This window comes from Falco biarmicus, chromosome 5 (genome assembly GCF_023638135.1).
Source record: "Falco biarmicus isolate bFalBia1 chromosome 5, bFalBia1.pri, whole genome shotgun sequence".
Classification (NCBI taxonomy): domain Eukaryota; kingdom Metazoa; phylum Chordata; class Aves; order Falconiformes; family Falconidae; genus Falco; species Falco biarmicus.
The window spans coordinates 68,265,736-68,285,073 of record NC_079292.1 but is presented as its reverse complement, the minus strand read 5'-3'; the positions used below and the strand labels follow the sequence as shown (position 1 = coordinate 68,285,073).

The 19,338-nt window shown below is 40.5% G+C and overlaps 1 protein-coding gene across 12 annotated transcripts in view; it reads right to left on the bottom strand.

Annotated features, from left to right (window-relative positions):
• ERC1 (ELKS/RAB6-interacting/CAST family member 1) overlaps positions 1–19,330 on the bottom strand; it is a 302,175-nt gene extending 282,845 nt beyond the window's left edge. For 11 of the 12 annotated variants that reach the window (XM_056340446.1, XM_056340448.1, XM_056340450.1 and 8 more), the window contains exons 1-2: positions 19,152–19,330; positions 6,394–7,227 (exon numbers count right to left, since the gene is read on the bottom strand). In XM_056340446.1, the coding sequence (XP_056196421.1) occupies positions 6,394–7,062 (669 nt within the window). In that variant the 5' untranslated portion in view covers positions 7,063–7,227; positions 19,152–19,330. Of the gene's footprint in view, positions 1–6,393; positions 7,228–18,947; positions 19,036–19,151 lie in introns of those variants that run through there. The other variant, XM_056340445.1, reaches the window with a different exon arrangement.
• Between the last annotated feature and the right edge of the window lie 8 nt (positions 19,331–19,338).

Genomic DNA, 19,338 nt, shown 5'->3' with positions numbered 1-19,338 from the left:
AGATGTAACAAGTACTGACATAGCAGGAAGCTAATTACACTTTGTCTTTTTTTTTTTTTCCACTACAAAAAGTGACTCTGGTCTTTCTGAAAGGACCCAAAGGAAATCTGCAAATACTAAGTAAAAATATACTTATGTAGACCTTGTGGGTTATAAAACTAAGTTTTGCTGAAAAGACTTTCTTTTCAAGGTCTAATAATTTCTATCTTCAGACAAAAAAATGGAGATACAATTATGATCTGCTACATTTAGTGGATGAAGTTTTTTTTCCCCTCTGTTCATGAGATTATGCAAAAAAAATATTAAAAAAAACCCAAACAAACAACAGTATAAAGCATTATCCATGCAGGAAAAAAAATAATAAATTGTATAATCCCGAACAGCTACGCTTACCTGCTGACAAGCCACTGTAATCTGATTTCTGCTGAGGAGCTCAGACCACCACAAATCACTATTACTGATAACACTATTATTTTATTGTGTTCACTAAACACAAGTGTATATACAAAATTAATTCAAAGGAGTTGTACACTGGAACATATAGAGCACTACCACGTTTATTCCCTGTTTTCCCTCCTGCCAGCTGAGACTAAAGTAGTGTTTCACAATGTCTCTTTCTTCAATTACCAATTCAGATAGCTGGCATGACAGCTCTTCGTAAGTTATCCACCACAGTAATCACTTTCAGAGCACAGGGATGTCTCTTCTGGACTCTTTTGGTCTCTAGCTGTTATCTCAGAAAAAAAAATAATAATAAAAATATATATATATAATGTATTTACCCTAAAGACAAAAGTTTCTCTTACTAATGCCTCAAGCGTTATACAGACTGTTTTACAGGATCTTATACTTTGCTGAAAAAGTAAATGCTCCTTCCAACTAACAATTTGGTCATGGCATGCCACTCTGCTGCATCATCTTCAAGTCTACAAGGCTTTCCAATATCACAAAATTGGAAAGAGTTTAAAAAAAGGCCTGATCTCAGTTTTTGGCCTTGGAGGTATACATGAAGACTGGCATACATATTAGGACAACTTCAATCCTTTTTCAATGGACTGGCAGTTCCATCAAAAGTGCTCCTCTACTTAATACCACATAGAGTAAGACAGACACATGAATACTGGATTTGGCACTAGAAAGCTATAATTTCCGTACAAGATCCCTGCTAAAATGAACTAGTAGGTAGGAGTACCTCTGTGCTATTGCTACTATCTATTATTGTTCAACTGTCCACTGAGTGACTAAAAGGAAGCCTGTCCCAAACCAGAGCCTTACACAGTTCCAAGCTACCTACTTCATACTTTAGAAAGTAAGAAGACTTAAGGGAAAAAGTTAGTAACCTAAACACCAGAATTACAGTAATGCTGAAAGAGACAATGGCATCTAGACAAATACAGTAACACAGACAAGACTTTTCAGGAATATACATACTGAATTGCAGAGCAATACACTGCAACCCTAGTTCGGAGTGCAATGCCTGACCAGTCTCAATACATAGCAGACAAAGAATTATAGCAGAGAGTCTGCTATTTAAAGTTCTGCAGAATTTAAAGTAATCCCTCCCCCAGCTTAACAGCAAAAAGCACAGTTAAACTACTAAGTTCAACAGCACCACTGACGTCATCTGTTTTATTACAAGCTCCTTTTAAGTTGGTAGTATTCCCCTTCTATGTTTAATGGATCAAGTAGAAACCAGCTGTTCAGCCTATGCTACAGTTCAAAGCAACTCACGGTTTTAGATTCTACCTCAATAGGAAACATGGGAGAAAAAGAGTGTTGGGGAAACCTAGATAAGCACAAAAAGTCTGATTTTTTTCAGTAATATAAGTACTTCCTTATAGATTATAAATATACAAGATTTCCTTATAGAATTGCAGAAAGACTGAACACAGAAGGCCCATCTCTTGGGCAATTACATGACAATTTTTGAAGTCACCACAAAGCGCTGCAAATTGATAAATGCCTCAGATACCAAGCACTCTTAAGGAGATAGTTTTGAGTTATTCTGAAAGATAATTAAGTTATAATTTAATGCTGCAACTGGAGCAAGACAAAGGGAACCTTAAAACTGTCAGCATTCTGGAGAGCCGACAGACATCTGTCATTGAAAGAATTTTTTAAGTGTAATGCTGCGGGATACAGATAATGCCTTTAAGCAATGACTATGGAACCACATATTGTGCAATTATACAATTATAATGGGAGAAAGTTTAGCCTTCTATCAACTAACAACCAACTCAGGAACGGTATTAGTATTAGAATGACACAGTACTAAGACAAATCAGAGCTCTATTTTATATATAATTTTAAAAAAACCCAAAAAATTACATCAATGCAGAAGTGAGAATTGATCCAATTTTCAGATCATGTACTCATTAGAAGCTCTGCCAGTCTCACAACAGCAGCACCCAATGCATTTAAGAGGCTAACACATGGCCAACTATACGTTAAAAAGTGAGATGCTCATTCCACGCTACTATGAAATGGAGGTTACTTCTGGCCCTCAAGAAGGCAGATGATGAAATGCTGCAGTACACCCATCACACTTCTCCATCACAATAAAGCAGATTATTCTTCAAGTGGTTACCCCAAGCAAGGTGAAATTCCTTTCAGAAATATTTTCTTGGTTAAACTCTCTCACTCAGACATCCAACGCCTCTAATCACAGAAAGACCACAGAAATACATCAAAGTAAAAAGATGTTTACAGCAGTACCACATCATTTCAGCTGAAACACATATAAGATCTTAAACATAGATCAGTCAAATGTGGGAGATTTCAATGCAGGGCGTTAGACATTTAATTTCCATTGCACTTTTTTTTTTTTTTTTTAAGGGACAATCACCTTGTTATAAGCAAGTTTCAACTGAGAGAAGTTCCTTTGTTCTTGAGTTCCACATAGTCCACTATGGTCCAGTTTTTAGGAAAATTATTTCTACCAAAGTGCAAAAAAAACCTGTCTTTCCTTCCCTCTTCTGGCTTCTGATGAAGAGGTTTCCAGGGAAACCTTAAACCACACACACACTAAAAAAAAAATAAATAATTTATACTCAGAAAAATACAGTTCCTTCTAAAGCATGCTAAGGAAAGTGATACCATGACAAAAACAAGTTCCTGTTTATTGACTCCATCAGTCCCTCCTTGGATATGCACATGTTTGTTAACCTTTAGGAAATAATTAGCACTCTCCTTTTGGCTTCTTGCAAAGTATAATTGGTTAACTAATCCACATTACACTGAAAAGTATTGTATTTTTCCAAGAATCTACGTTAACTACAGGAATACTTTCTGTGTTTAGTTTTGAGCTCTTCAAGATGAGATGACAATGACATCCCCCATTTATGAAAAGAAAGGATTTTCTGGCTCTTCAAGATCAGTTACAAAGGATGAAAATAAAGTTCAGCATATGCTACACTCCACAGCTGTTGTATTTGCACAGAGTAACTGATGAATACAGCTGTGCTGCACCACAGCTCGTGAAAACACCACAACTGAGCAAGACTAAAGCACTCTCAACCCAAGTGAAAGCTAAAGAGATGCATGTGCATGACACTCAGTTATTACATCCAACTGCGCTAAGGCAGCAACTGAACAAAAAGAGATGTGACTGTCTCAGGACAGGCAGCATGCTCTTTCCCTATTGATTCTCTGATCTTTATTGAATTCAGAAAATTTCCTGGAAATTAGTAATACATCAATAACAGTGATTTATTTGCACATGTTCCCAAGAAATAGGGAAGAAAACCCAAAGGTACCAGTGTATTTTTCACCGGAGGCTGAGGTAGCAATCAACTAGAGCATACATTGTCACATATTTTTAACAACTTCCAAAATCAAGAGGCAATTCAATCATTCAAAGCTGAGGTGACAAGAATAGCAATAAAAAAAAATACAATCAGGGACAATCAAGTGTGGTACAGGAATAAAGAACCAAAACCACAGCAAAGAGATGAGATATCAGATAATCGCATGAGTCAGTCAGCATCTTGGCTCTGAGTTGAGTCAATTTTTAACAATGTATTTGGTCTTAGCTAAACATAATATAAAGCACAAGTTCTGCAAATGTGAGAAGTCTTTATTAAAAGAGATGTGCTGAAATACTTGCATTGAGATCTAAAACACAATTTCCTGCAATTATACTGGAACTCATTGTATGGGGAGGCTGGAGGGGTAATGAAAAGGGTTTTCTGATCCCCCAACAGATCAGAGAAATCCCTTGTTCAGTGTCTAAACAGAGAAGTCTGTTTAATTACAGTAAATCCTATTAAACTGATCTTCCTTATAAATGGCTGAAGTGACCAACTCCAAAAGGCTATAGAAGACACAATGAACGGAGTTTAATTAGGACACACTGTTAGCTAAGTATAATCTATTAATTAGCATTCTTAGTTTTTACAGCTCATTGCAATAATACCCTTTTACTTTTAAATTGCACCCTTCTTTTTTTGGACCAAAGTTATACAATTCTACCAGTGTGGTAGTAATTATAGTGATTGCCTAGAGAACAGTGGCCTGGAAATATCTGTAAATGCTTAATTAGGGGATAAACTTAAGACAAGAAAAAAAACAAACCTCAGATAGAAGAATCACTGTTCTTCAACCTATACATATTTGGTAACTGCTTAATCCATTCTAAACTATATACTCATGGCATTTTTCTTGCAAGATTTCCACAGCATCCTCAAATGTCAATATTTATTTCAGAAAAAATATATTCCGACATTCTCTTCAGTATGAAAACTGAACTTAAAAATGAAAATAAACTGAGAATTAAAATACTTGCCTGCATCTGAAATACAAAGAACATTACAAAGATGAGTGAATGGTATTCCATGTTTTCATTATACTGGTACTGCACCACTACATCCTAAACTAAAATTGTCACTGGATTACTCTTTCTAAGGAAATCCTACTTCGCTACTAAAAGCTGTTTAACTTTAGGTTTTCTTCACTCCAGGGAGGTGTATGAAAATGAATACGAAATGTCACACACATGAACAAATCCCATGTTTTGATACTTACCACTCAGTAAGAATACAGCTATACATGACAAGTTCATTAAATTATTTCATCCTGACTCAGGAAAAGCAACTTACTTTCTTCAACTCAGTTCTTTAAAAAGTGAAGGGGGAAAAAAGAAAAAAAAAATCACACAGTTTCAGTGTAGCAGCAGTGTAGCAGATTATCACTAACAAAAGGAACCTACTATTTAAGACAGGTCGCCTGAAAGTAGCATATAACATGCCAAGTATAACCAGCACTACTTTCTTCCTCCAGCAGTATCTTCTCCCCTCCACCTTCTAAAGCAAATCTTAAAAAAAGCACTGCCTAAAATAGCAAGTATACCTTAAGAGCTTCAAGAACATGACCATGCTTGAGTTATGGAAAATATTTCATTAAACTTTCTTGGATATTTAAAAAGCTCAATGGGGAAATTTGTCAATTTCAGGAAACTTTTGGAGTTGGATGCTGGGCCTGTTTTCACTAAGAGTGGTGAGGTTTCTTACTGGAAAGTCAAGAGAGATGCCTAACTTGCATTTGACCACAAACAACTGAACAGGAGGACACTAACTCAAAGACAAGTAATTACTTCACAATTAAGCTAGCAAGAAGGCCTAGGTGGGAAAATTTTTAAAAAACTTTTAATAAGTACAGCTGACTACAAAGAGAGCTCAATTTTAGTCAACTTCTCAGTTTTATTCTAATTTAGGCATGCTTTTGAGAGGGACAAGACAAAAGAACTAGATGCCCAAGTTTCTTTATTTTTCTGCCTACTCTCTAACTAGCTAGACCACTACAAAAAAAACGGGTAGGGTGCTTTATGATAGTTGCATAACAAGATATGCACTGCTTATGACAAAAGAGTAGATGAGCAGGTATTAAACAGTGTTAGTTAAATGTAGCCAAGAACACAATTTATATCTGTTTGTGAAAACATCAAGTCTGGAATTTTTAACTGGAGCTCTAAAATAAGACCAGTGTAATGTGAACTTTGTTTTACTGGCAATCCGTCAACATTCAGCAACAGTTCAGTTGTATTGGGAGTCAGCAGTCAGTATATTCTGCATCTCAGAGAATTCTTCAGGAGGTAAGCACTACAGAAATATTAATTATGAACAGAGTAGAATACTTCCAAAAGGAAACCGAGTGGTTAACATCAGTCCCAGGAAAAAAAACCAAGACACAAGGAGAAATGAGCATTCAAGAGGTGCATTACAAGTCTGACAAGAAGTATTTAAAAAGAGGCTTTCAAGTTGAAAACACATCTTAGTCATACCAATTACCTGGAAAAAGCACCAATATAATTTAGCTACTTAAATGTGACATGCAAGTTTAATAAACTCATTTAATCATGCTACTGTACTAACACAAAAGTGACATCAGATGACAAACCTGGTTTTCTTCTTGCAAAACTCTATATTGTTCCTTCCAAATGGTGATTTTTGAAGCTTCATCTTTCCTCAGAGCTCTCTCCTTTTTTAGCTCAGGACTCCAGAAGGTCTTGATGCTGTTCATGGAAGAACTCAGCTTGCTTTCTTTCACCTCCACATCCTTGCGAAGCAGATCATTTTCCCTTAATACTTCTTTGAGTTGTGTCTGCAGATCCATTATTGTGTTATCCCTGGCCTGGCGCAGTGAGTGAGGCACAGTGGATGCCATACTCACTGGAGGGAGATGGTGCTCTCCAAATGCAATAGTATCACTGGCAACTCCACTACTGGCAATGTTAGGGCTGCTACCCATTGCAGTCATCCTAACACCATAAGGCAGCCGCCCCCCCGATCGTCCCAAAGTCATGGTGCTTTTTGGGGTATCTGCACCCACGTTCTCATGGTCACTTAGGTACATAGGGCCGGACGTAGCATAGGCAGCATTTAAGGACTGAATATTTTCCATAGAAAGGGTTTTCCCACTGCCACCCCCAGTACTACTCCCAGAACTGCCTCCTGTGCTGTTGGTTCGACGATGGCCCAAGCGTGGTGACCGTGGCAGCCTTGGTGAACGCCCTGGACTCTGGTTGCTTGGCTCAACCTTACCAACTGACCGAGCACTTCCATACATGATTAAGCTGGTGGTGTGAGGCAATTAGATAGGCATAAATCAGGAACAAGAGAAATCCTGTTAAGTTCTTCAACGGTTTTAAGTCAGCTTAAGGCCAATCACAAGTTATAAGAGATCCAGTTGTCCATCTTTGAAGTCACGTACTCCCAATGTTCAGGACCATATCTGTACCAATAAGAACAACATGTTAAAATCTTTATCAATATAAGTAACATCTTAAATACCTAGTTCATCATCAAATATTTTGTTCCACATTAGAATAAAGTGTATTCTACTGCCTTTACACTTCTCCAGCATCTTTTTAATCCCACCCACAAAAAAGCAATCTCTTATTTGAACATTAATATTTAAACTCAAAAAGGAACTTCTATTCTTGCTTTTCTGCTGTTTTATTATCACAGCAAAGTGAGAGAAGAAAAAAAGAACGCATCAATTTTCAAGCCATAATTTTGTCGGTCATGATCTGGACTCTACAATAGTCACCTAACTTTTTTTCCTATTTCTAACTGGTCCTAACTCTTTACCTGTTACCTTTCTGAATAACAGAGACAATCAAAATTTAAAGCCCATTCAGTCATATTTTTTTTCTTCAAGCACTGCTAGCTTCTGTAGGACACAGTTTCTAAACCCTGTTGCTGTGAAATAATCCTGCAAATGGGAAGGCAGGATGTACTGAAGTTATTTCAATCATGACTTTGACTAGCAGGTCCCTTTAGTGTTGCTGTCAGCCCTCCTTCAAACTCTGAAGGCAGAACTGAAACTAAAAAGAATCATGAAATCATCACTGACCGCAAAGCTTACGCAAGTACAGATACAACTCCAAAAGAACAGCCATCACACAGCAATGGGACCAGTGAGGTTAAGAGGAACAAGAGAATCACACCTGCACTGAAAACTGGTTCCAGTCTCTTATTTTCTCTCAAACTGGGATTCTGTCCACATGACTTAAATCTATATTCAGGTTAAGCAAAGAATTCAATGAAAACATACTTCCCATTAACCATTAACCAGAGATTAATTCCATTAAATAATATCCTTCCAACAGCAGGGACGTCTTAAAACAGAACGGTAAGACATCATCATGTTGCAATTCCTTCTCTCCTCTACTTTTTCTTTAAACAAGAACTCTGGTAGCATGTGCAATAAAATTCCTTATTTTTGCACTGTAATATTATGCTGTTCCACAGACGTTAGTAGGTAACTCTTTAGTACAGGGGCAGTGGGCTGAGAGCACTGTTAGTAGTCAAGATCTAGTAGAGGAGCAAGAAACAGGGACGAAATCCACTCTTGTGACTAAACTACTGGACTGTAGAACCACTCCCACTGTACAGTTGTCACTTTTTTTCCTACTTCAAGTCACTATGGGGCTCAACTAAAATGAAAACTAGAACACTGAAACATTCCTTATCTGACCTCTCCCCATTAGACGAAAGAATACCAGAGAGCATCCAAAGAGCAGCAGCATCTTGCATATCCCAACATCCTTCCTTTCACACCAGCTTTCATCTAGCCTTACCTTCTGCTCTCAAGTTAGGTTTGCCAGATATTAGGAATTAATTTTTCCAAACTGCATGGCATATTTTTGAGATAATAAGTGGGCAAGCAGATGAAAGATTAGGCTTAAAAGAGGAACACACTTTAAAAAGAAATTGTAGAAACAGTAAAATGGGTGGAGGGGAAGAGACCGAAAAATAATATTGCAAAAAAATAATGGAAAAGGGTAGAATGAAAAAAAGCAAAAGCCTGATGAAGAAAAGATCCATAATGTTTTCCTTTCAGAAAAAAGTTAGTATGGGGAAAGATACAACAAGAAATAATTTCAAAATGTTTGGTTTAACCCTAAGTTTTAATTGGAAAACAAGATCAGAGTAATCCAGCATTTTTTATTTTCACATTATTTTATAGAAGACACAAAAGACTAATTTTACAAAGCTTACAGAAGTTGATACTATTTTGTGAGCAGTCCTCAAGAAGTTCAAGTGCTCACTCTTCCTCTCGCTTTTTTTTTGACAACCAAAGCGAGCTACCAAAACACCACCTACAGATTATTTTTAATACAAACTACAGATAAGACATTTCTTCTATTTCAGCTACATATCCTTATGCAAAACAGTACAGAAATATAAGCTATGTAATAAAGTCTACAGCGTTCCACTGGAGTTACTTCAGTAAGTGAGACCCTGTGCCCCAGATCTGGAAGAAAAACACTTCTTCCAAATAGAAAAGCTATTTCAGACTAATCTCACTGTGTGACATATCAAAATGCTAAAAACGCTGCTGTGACACCACTTGAGCACTCAAAATAAGTCAGATATGATTTCTTAGACACTACATAAAGTACATTCAACTGAGAGCTTGCATTCATGAGAATTCTCTTGAAAATTAATCCAAATCACTGCATTTAATTTATTTGCTAGAAACTCACCACAGTAAATCAGTGCAAACACTCATTCACTTAAAAGCTTTAAATGAGTTTAACTTGAACCAAAAGATTAGACATGTTTTATTCTGTGTATTTTAGTTAAAACACTTTCCTCAAAAAATATTAAATTTAAATGTTGCTAGAAGTACATTACAGCTGCATGTGGAAGTAACATCTAGTAAAGAAAGAGAAATGCAGAAAATATTTCAGATCACTTCTAATAAGTTAATTACCCCCACAATGGAAAATTCATGGAATTACTTTCTCCTTGCTTTAGAAAACATTTTGGTAAACTATTAATAGCCTTTTCAAAGAATGAAAGTGACTGATGTCCTTGACAGAAAGTAGCTGAAAGGAGCTGGTACCACAGCAGGCACTGTGCAGTAAACATCATCTAGTGTACAAGGCAGGCTACTCAACTGTTGTCCACCTTAAGTGGAAACACCAGTCCTGTGCTAATTCAGCTCTAAGCTGTGTTTCACAGGTAGGCACCATCCCCTCTGTTACTCCAAAAAAATCAAATAATTCAAGCCATGTAAGCCAACTGCTAGAATTAGCTGTCAATGAGGGTTACAGAAAGGATTCCCAGAGTGGGCACACATGAAACCCAGGGAGAACGACTCTGCCATCACCAACACACACTACCTGCACTAACTTTTCAAAAGGAAAACCAACCAAAAGCAGCAGATTAAGAAAAGAAGTCTTTGGAAACAAGCAAACATAGCCCTCCAGGTATTTCTCTTGAAATGAGAACTTTCATTACACCATTGTCACACTTTAAAATTGTGCATATTATCAACTAAAGACACTCTTCCAGCCATCCAGCCAGGTTCAGTATATTCACTGACACAGAGATCTGTCATATTTCAAGAGAAAAAAGTTATAAGAAAAATCTTAACTTCTTTTTTATTTTTTTTTCTCTAGTACTATTTTATCACTGTCCATTTTACTTTGTTACTAATAGGAATCCATAAGCAGAAACAGATACTGAGACAATTCACACTAGCAAAAACATCTTCCATGCTGGACACAGCAAGTGAAGGACACGAGAGAAACATCTTTCCTCATTCGCACTACCAATTAACCAGGATGAAGAAAAGAGTTCTAGTTTCCCCCCAGGAGTCCAAGTAAAATTACTTGGAAGATTTATTTCAGACAGCAACATAACCAGAAAAGTTAACTTTTTCAGTATTCTGACTCATAGTAGCATTTTACCAGGAAGTTGAGCAGTACAGTCTCTTTATCTTCCATGAGGCCAACATGCAGCCTAAATTTAGTCCCAAATAAATCATCCGTTAACCTTACAGGATAGTTGTAACCACAAGGAACACTGTCCAACTGTGACATGAGTGCACTGACCGTTTTTCCTTTTCAAACTTTCACGTTGGTTTCAAAAACCTTTGGTCCTTTTGCCAATACAGGAACCCTTACCTAAGATTACAAAGAGAGACTATAAACTGCAAGTGTTTTAAAAAAAAAAAAAAAAAGCCACACACAAAAAACCACTGAAGCCACTAAACCATTTTCCTCAAGGTAGCTTGAATAGTTTACATTTGTGAAACAAAACTCTCTTTTCCCTGCTCATCAAGAGAACCAAAACTTCCAAAGAGCATGCTATCTGCAAACCAAATTTTAAAAATCCAAAACAATTAGTGTCAGCCAAATTAAAAACTTCATAGTTATCTAGAGATTGGCATAGCATCTTTACAAGTACAGAGACATACGATTGACCTGCTTTAGTATTAGCTGAAAATTGCTATCTAGTGATTAAGAAAAAGCTTGAAAGAGGGACTATCAGAAACATAAGAACAACAGATAAGATTTACACAACATTGTAGAAAAAGGTTTGAAAAAAGGACAGTTAGAAACACATTTTCTGTATGAAAACAGTAAAGCAGATTAACAGTACATCCTGTCTGAAGTGCCACCTAAGAAAAACATCTTCTAAGATCACAGGTAACTGTCCAAAACCATTCAGAGACAGACATCATGCACTGTGAAAAAAGTTTATAATCTGACAGTAAACATTTAAATTGTGGCATTGTACTACCGTGCAACCTGTAGAAACTAAAATGAATGTTTCATTACAATAGCCAGTGAAAAGCAATGGAGAATCAAGCCTCCTTCAAAACAGCAAAGCAGCTACCGCTCCAAGTAGTGATACCCAGAACCATGCATCAATGAAACTGTAATTCAAAGAAGCACGAAAGCTGGTAACTCCTGCATCAGAACCTAGCATGCTGAAAGAATAGTAAAATGTAAGCCTCACAACTTCATGCTGATTTACTTGCAAGGCAGTTATGAAGTGAGAGCGGGCAGGAATAGGTACACTAGTCTTGTCAAAAGATCTGGTAGTTTTCAATATGAGTTGTATTCGGACATAGTAGAAACATAAATTCTGGAGGGATCACACTGACATCAACTTGAGGACAAAGAATCCAATAAAATGAGATGTGTTTACTAATGCTGTCACACTCAGCCCCTATACCTAGTACTTCATGTGAAGCAATGGCTCAACAAGCAGACATTCCTGGCTACAGCTGACAGAAAATAGGATATTCATTAACACAAAGGTTTTTTAACCTCTGGAGGATATCTGTGTCATATAAATATATGATGCCTTTCATATCTCCTCCCACTCTAGGGCAAATACTCATACCATAGTAACTACTTCAAGGTAAGTAAGCAACGAAATACAGAAAAACCCCTGCTTACATTTGTTAAAACAGAATTTTGGAACAACTTCTGCAGCCTTCAGCAAGTAATATTTCCTCTGAATTTCTTCTCTGTAGTTTCTGTTCAGCACTGACACCAGCTGACAGACAGAAACATTTACAGAGTCAACCCCTTAACAGCATTGCTGCCTGATAGGAACGGGGCAGTTTGATCACGAACTAGGCAGGCAAACACATCTTACCGCACAGGGACTCCTACAATGCCTCCCTTCAGCATAATGGAAGCCATATACCCAGCTTCCAGAAGACTGAACTTCCTTGTAGCACCAACTCCTGTCCGCACAAGGAAAGCTTTGAATGCAAGTTTTATAATAGCAACAGAAGAGTCAACCTTTTCAAGAGCCATCTTAATCTGATAAAGCACTGTAGCAGACACATTAGACTTCGTCAGCAGAAGTAACACATTTTCATAGTTCACACCTGAATAGTTCATTGTAAGTATGACTAGATTTTAGAGTATGACCTGGACTCCAGAATAGAGCACAGTGGGGGGAGGGGTGGAATTCCAAAAAAGCTTATATTCCAATAAAACCGTGCCAAATATCTTTACCCTGGAATTCAAATAGTGAGTGTGATGAGGGAATAGACAAGATTCACAACAACTCAGAGGTGCGTTAACCAAGAGAAAAATTGAATTTCTGTTACTTTCTGGTGCACACCATAATTACAAAAGCTAGTTACTTCATATAAAAATGTGATGAAGCATCTACCTTAGGACTATGTTGTAAAGTTCAGGTTTGACTAGCTTTGACAGGTAAGAGAAAGCTCACTACATTTCATGTTAGATTAATGACTATTACACACAAAAATGACAGAAGAAAGTTTACTTTGGAAATTATTTGCAAGCCAGCCAATGCCAGACAAAAGGCATTGGAACCCATGGAATTCAGTTATTTATCCTTATCAAAGCAAGAAAGCAAAAGGGATGAATGAAATTAAGATAGAAGACAAAAAAGTAAGTGTACATATTATGGCTGCTCATTCCTAGAGAGCACGTGAATAGATGCCCAAGCAACAACATCTATTTATGTCCAGTCGTTTTTAAAAGTTTAAAAGCAATATTCATCAGCCTCCTCAATTATTTGTCTCCCACAAGTATACATTTCCTTTCATGAGATCTACTTATTCCACAAGGAAGACATAAGATGACAGAACATGCTCTACTCCATAGCAGCTGCTTTGCAAAAGCAGCTTTAAACTGACATCAGTTTTTGTTTCTTATAATTCCTGTATGTCTTGATATCAGAATAAATGGTATGCTTTCACCACCACAGCTTCATTCCTTCTTATCTTCCCCAAAAAACAAGACCACAAAAAGAAAAATGGTCACTATTACTATAAAAATGCATGAATTTCAGCTAAATCTTTATTTACTCATATTTATATACTCTTTGTGATAAACCATCTGCTTATAAGGATTTTTTCCTAAAGCTCTGGAGGTTGGCCTCAACTCAAGGCAAAACATGAGGTACTACTGATATTTCTAAAAATAAAAAATATTTATCAAAAAAGCCTTTACCTCATCGGATTTGTCAGACTAAAGTGGTTCTGCTCACGGTATATTAAAAGTTAACCTCATCACTAAATTTGGGTGCACATGCAAGTTCTTTCCCTTGGTCAGGTTGCTGTGTACCAACAGGTATTTTTCTGTCTTCCTCCAGAAACTGGGGCACGTATTTCTTAACACTATATGAACATCACACTGAAAGGCTTCCCAGGTACGGCAGAAGTCTTGGACATTCTTCCAACATCTATTCTCTCCTACAGCTCTAAGTATTTCACTGGCACCATCGAATTTGTTACAGGTTGGTTAGCACACAGTGCAGATACATTGTGGACCATCCTCAGCTGCTGGTTCTTGCCTAGGTTTACCCAGGATTGGACCTTAGCAACCCACACAGTCCCTTCCCTATCCTACGCTCTTAACACTGACACATGCAGGTAGGCTGGGCAGGTATATCAGGATTTGTTTCGTGCAATCACATGGAGCTAGTTATAAGTCTCTAAATTTAAAGCAGATAGGAGAAACAACAAAAATTATGTGTCTTTTTTATTTTTAAAGAAGTTCAAAACACAAAAATCAACAGGATTCAGAACACACACATAAATTTCATAGTGATGAACTGATTAAAATCATAGAATCATAAAATGGTTTGGGCTGGAAGGACCATAAAGATCAGTTAGTTCCAACTCCCCTGCCATGGGCAGGGACACCTTCCACTAGAGCAGGTTGCTCAAAGCCCCATCCAACCTGGCCTTGAGCACTTCCAGGGATGGGGCATCCACAGCTTCTCTGGGCAGCCTGTTCCAGTGCCTCACCACCCTCACGGGGAAGAATTTCTTCCTTAGCTAATCTAAATATACACTCTCTCAGCTTAAAGCCATTACCCCTTGTCCTATCACTACATGCCCTTGTAAAAAGTCCCTCCCCAGCTTTCTTGCAGGCTCTCTTTAGGTACTAGAAGCCTGCTATAAGGTCTCCCCAGAGCCTTCTCTTCTCCAGGTGGACAAACTTGAACTCTCTCAGTCTGTCTTCCCAGGAGAGAAGCTCCAGCCCTCTGATCATATTCATGGCCTTCCTCTGGACTCACTCCAACAGGTCCACATCCTTCCTATGCTGGGGACCCCAGAGCTGAACACAGTGCTCCAGGTCGAGTCTCATCAGAGCAGAGCAGCAGGGGAGAATCACCTCCCTTGACTTGCTGGTCATGCTTCTTTTGATGCAGCCAAGGGTACGCTTGGTTTTCTGGGCTGCAAGTGCACATGGTGTTTCTCATAAACCAACAACCCCAAGTCTTGTTGAAAGTCATGAGGTTCACACAGGCCCACCCCTCAATCCTGTCAAGGCCCCTCTGGATGGCATCCCTTCCCTCCAGTGTGTCAACTGCACCACACTACTTGGTGTCATCAGCAAACTTGCCGAGGGTGCACTCAATCCCACTGTACGTGATGCTGACAAAGATGTTAAACAGCGCTGGTCCCAATACCAACCCCTCAGGAACACCACTCATCGCTGGTGTCCACTTGGACATCGAGCTGTTGACCACAATTCTTTGAGTGTGACCACCCAGCCAATTCCTTATCCAGCAAGTGGTCTATCCATTGAATCTATGTCTCTCCAGTTTAGAAACAAAAATGTCACGTGGGACAGTGTCAAATGCTTTACACAAGTCCAGGCAGATTACGTCAGTCGCTCTTCCCTTATCCACCAATGCTGTAATCCCCTCATAGAAGGCCACCAAATTTGTCAGGCATGATTAGCCCTTAGTGAAGCCAAGCCGGCTGTTATTACCAATCACCTCCTTATTTTCCATGTGCCTTCTCATAGTTTCCAGGAGGATCTGGTCCATTATCTTGCTGGGCACAGAGGTGAGACTGACTGGCCTGTAGTTCCATGGGTCTTCCTTATTTCCCTTTTTAAAAATGGGGGTTATGCTTCCCCTTTTCCAGTCTGTGGAAACTTCACCAGACTGCCAGGACTTCTCAAATATGATGGATAGTGGCTTAGCCGCCTCATCCACTAGTTCTCTTAGGACCCATGGATGCATCTCATCAGGTCCCATGGACTTGTGCCTATTCAAGTTCCTTAGATGTTCTCAAACCTGATCTCCTCCAACAGTGGGCAGTTCATTTTCTCAGTCCCTGCCTTTGCTTTCTGCTACTTGTGTGGTGCGGCTGGAGCACTTGCCAGTGAAGACCCGAGGCAAAAAAGTCATAGAGTACTTCATCCTTCCCCATAACCCAGGCAACCAGGTCTCCCATTTCCTTCTGGAGAAGGCCCACATTTTCCCTAGTCCTCCTTTTATCATTGACATACCTATAGAAGCCTTCAACTCTAACTCTACTAATTCCCTAGAAGACTGAAGACCTGTAGATATTAATTTTTTGTCACTACAGCTAAAGAGTTTATAGCCTGATTTTTAGAGTATACAATCAGCAAATTTCATGCATTTGTATGCACGGTTGTTTCTCTTCCCCCCACCCCCCACCCCCCAGGTGGCATGCAACCAACAACCAACTTCCCAACAGTGGAAACAAAATGCTAAATGTGATAAAAGTACTCCAAAATCCCAGAAGTACTAGTGAATCCATGTAGACAGCTTCAGACCCTGAGGTCACCATGGGTAATATCACTGTGCAAAGCAAAGCAGAGTCCATCTACAGAATTTCCATCATGATTTTGTCCTAACAACAGAATTGTGTTAACGGTATCGACATAGCCCACATACCAGAAAACATCACTTTTCCTAAATCAGCATTGAATATTGTAGGGTCTCATGCTCTACCACTGCCACATGGCAGCCCACTGCATGCCACAGAGTTAAACTCATGGCTTAAACAGGCAGCAATTGACAGAATCCTCATTACTCAGACCACTCTTACGGCAGGGCAGCCAGCAAGGTTCAAGAACATGTATTATTTTTTCTTAATTCTAGCAGTCTGATTATTTTAAAAGCTGCATGCATTCATCCATCCACATGGTTCTGCGCATACCATACTCAGATAAAACAAGCCAGACCTTCTAAACATACTACAATTTTCAGGTGGCTTAGTCAGGTTAAGTGTTGCAACAAACACCTCACACAAGAGAGAGGCCTTTGAGAAATAGGCATTAAAATAGTGAGGGGCAAGGGGGGGAGGGATAACAAGGGGAGAGTATCCCGCTTCACAGAATAAGGAATAACAGCAATGAACTCATGCACTGGTTGCAAAAGCAACCAGTGAAATACTTCTATTCATACAGTAACACAGATAACTGCTACCTCTCAACTCAAAGTAGCAGATCCAGCAAAAAAAACCCCAACCTAGGTTTCTTCCATGACCAAGATACGCAATTCAATAAAAAGGTACAGGCTATGTATATATCAAATCTGCTTCTTTGCCAGTCAGGCCATTAGCCAGATATCAGAGATGAAAATTTATGCTAACAGAATCCCATAAAAGCTTGCAACAGGATCAAAGAAAAATGCTAAGACTTATGAAAAACATGATGCTTTAATATAGCCCAGACAGCAGAAACCCAAACTGAAGAAAACCTGCTAACATCCTTATAGTGATTTAATTACAGCTAAATTGGTTTCCCAGGAAAGTGGAAAAATCTCAAATTATATCAAATGTTATGATAACTCACATTCTGCTCAGCAGATCCCAAACTCTAAGTGCAGTCCCTCTTGCAGCTTGATGGATTGAAGACAATTCCAAATTTCTGGATGATACAGTCAAGTTATATACTAGACTATTCAGGGAACTGCTGTTCTATGGTAAAAGTTCTGAACTATGCTTCCAGAACCAAACTACATTCAGTACAGCTGTCTCAGTTATTAAATACCTAGTGGTTTTGTCCAAACATTTAATTACTGAAAAAATCAACTATTGTACTATCAGCTCTGCTCCCATTAGCATGGGCAAAGTGGTGATTTTTCTCTTCCAAACTTATTTGATATGGCTGTAAGGGTGCTAACTCATATGTGACCCTGAATTGGGGTACGCATCTGAGCTGCTCTAGTTTTCAACACAAAATAGAGTAATACATCAGGCTGTAGATCGCAGTAGCTCAGGAGGAGAGATGTATGTTCATCCACCTACTGCTAGAGATGCAGTAACCTCCGGGAGAAAAGGAGGGGCAGGCAGCCGGTGGAGGTTACTGCTGTAACCTCCGAGTCAGCCACTGTTTCAAGAATTACAACCCTGCAATCAAGCCAGACAACTTTTTTTGGTTACAGCCTGTTGAATTTAAGGTAACATACTATCCAGTTACAACTACCCCAGGTACATCAATGTGCCTCCCAAAACAAAAATGGATAAAATGTTAAAACACACGTTGTTCTTTGGAACGATTCTATTTCTCTGAATTTGCTTTCATTCTCTCGGCTTCTGTACTGCTTTCCACCACCACCACAGGTCCCTATATCTTTCCTTCATATCTCCTAGTCTCTCACATTTCCACTGGGGTTTTACTTTAAACGACTTCACACCACACTGGCACAAACCATAATGTGAACTTCCAGTGCTGCACACAACAGTCCGTGTAAAATAAACCGTACGCTTCATAACTCAGAGTTCACGTTACAAATGAGACAGATGTGGAAAGACAGCAATTCCTGACACATGCTTCAGGACGGCAGCAGATTCAGAAACAAAGCACGGTGTCAGCTGACGCTTACTTCGTAGTCGATGCAATAAAATAAATGAGATGTGACCATTCAGCGTTCGCAGGGAAAAGATAAGAAACCCATCACCACCGCAAGGTCTAGGTAGAAAGACACCGGTCACCATTACCTCAGATGATGTGACTAAGACAACAAAAGCGTGAGCTTCCCAAGGACAGACGAAGTCAGGGCGGAAAAATACCACCCGGAACGCGAATGGGAAGAGCGGGAAGGACCCAACGTAGGAGGAAAACCAAACCCCACCCGGCGCCCAGCAGCCCGCCCCGGCGCACCACCACCATGAGCAATGCCCGGGAGGGCGCGGGCCCGCTCGCCTGCCGCCAGCCAGGCAGCGGGCACGGTGATGTGGCCGTCCCCGCCGCGGGCCGGCCGGCCGGGGCCGGGGGAGCGCTGCCACCGCCCAGCCCCCGGGCGGTGACAGCGTGCGCGGGGCCCGGCAGGGGCGAGGCCCCGCACCCCCCCGGCCGCCTCTCCCGGCCGCGCCCGGGCGCCCCCTCTCTCCGGCCGGCCGACAGGCCACGCAGCCCGCGGGGGAGCCGCCGCCGGACGCGGACCCACCTGAGCGGCAGCTCCCCGGTGCCAGGCCCCGCCGCCGCCTGCCCCCTGCCCCGCCGCCGCAGCCCCTGCCCAGCCCGGCGACTGCCCGCAGCTACCGGCTCCCGCAGGCCCCGCCCCGCCCCTGGCTCCCCCCAGCGGCCGGTAAGAAGCGTGATCACCGCCCCCCCCCCCCCCCGACCCCCCGCGCCGAGCGAGGCCCCTCACCTGCCTGTCAGCCCGCGGGGAGCGGGTGCGCGACGGCGGGAGCGGGCGGCGGCGGCGCTCCAGCGAGGTCAGGCCGGCTCCGCGCCCGCCGCTCTCCGCCGCCTCCGTCTCTCCCCGCCGCCGCCTCTCGCGCGCGAGCTCTGCCGCTCCCTCCCGCGCCCCCGGCGCGAGACACACGAGCCCCGCC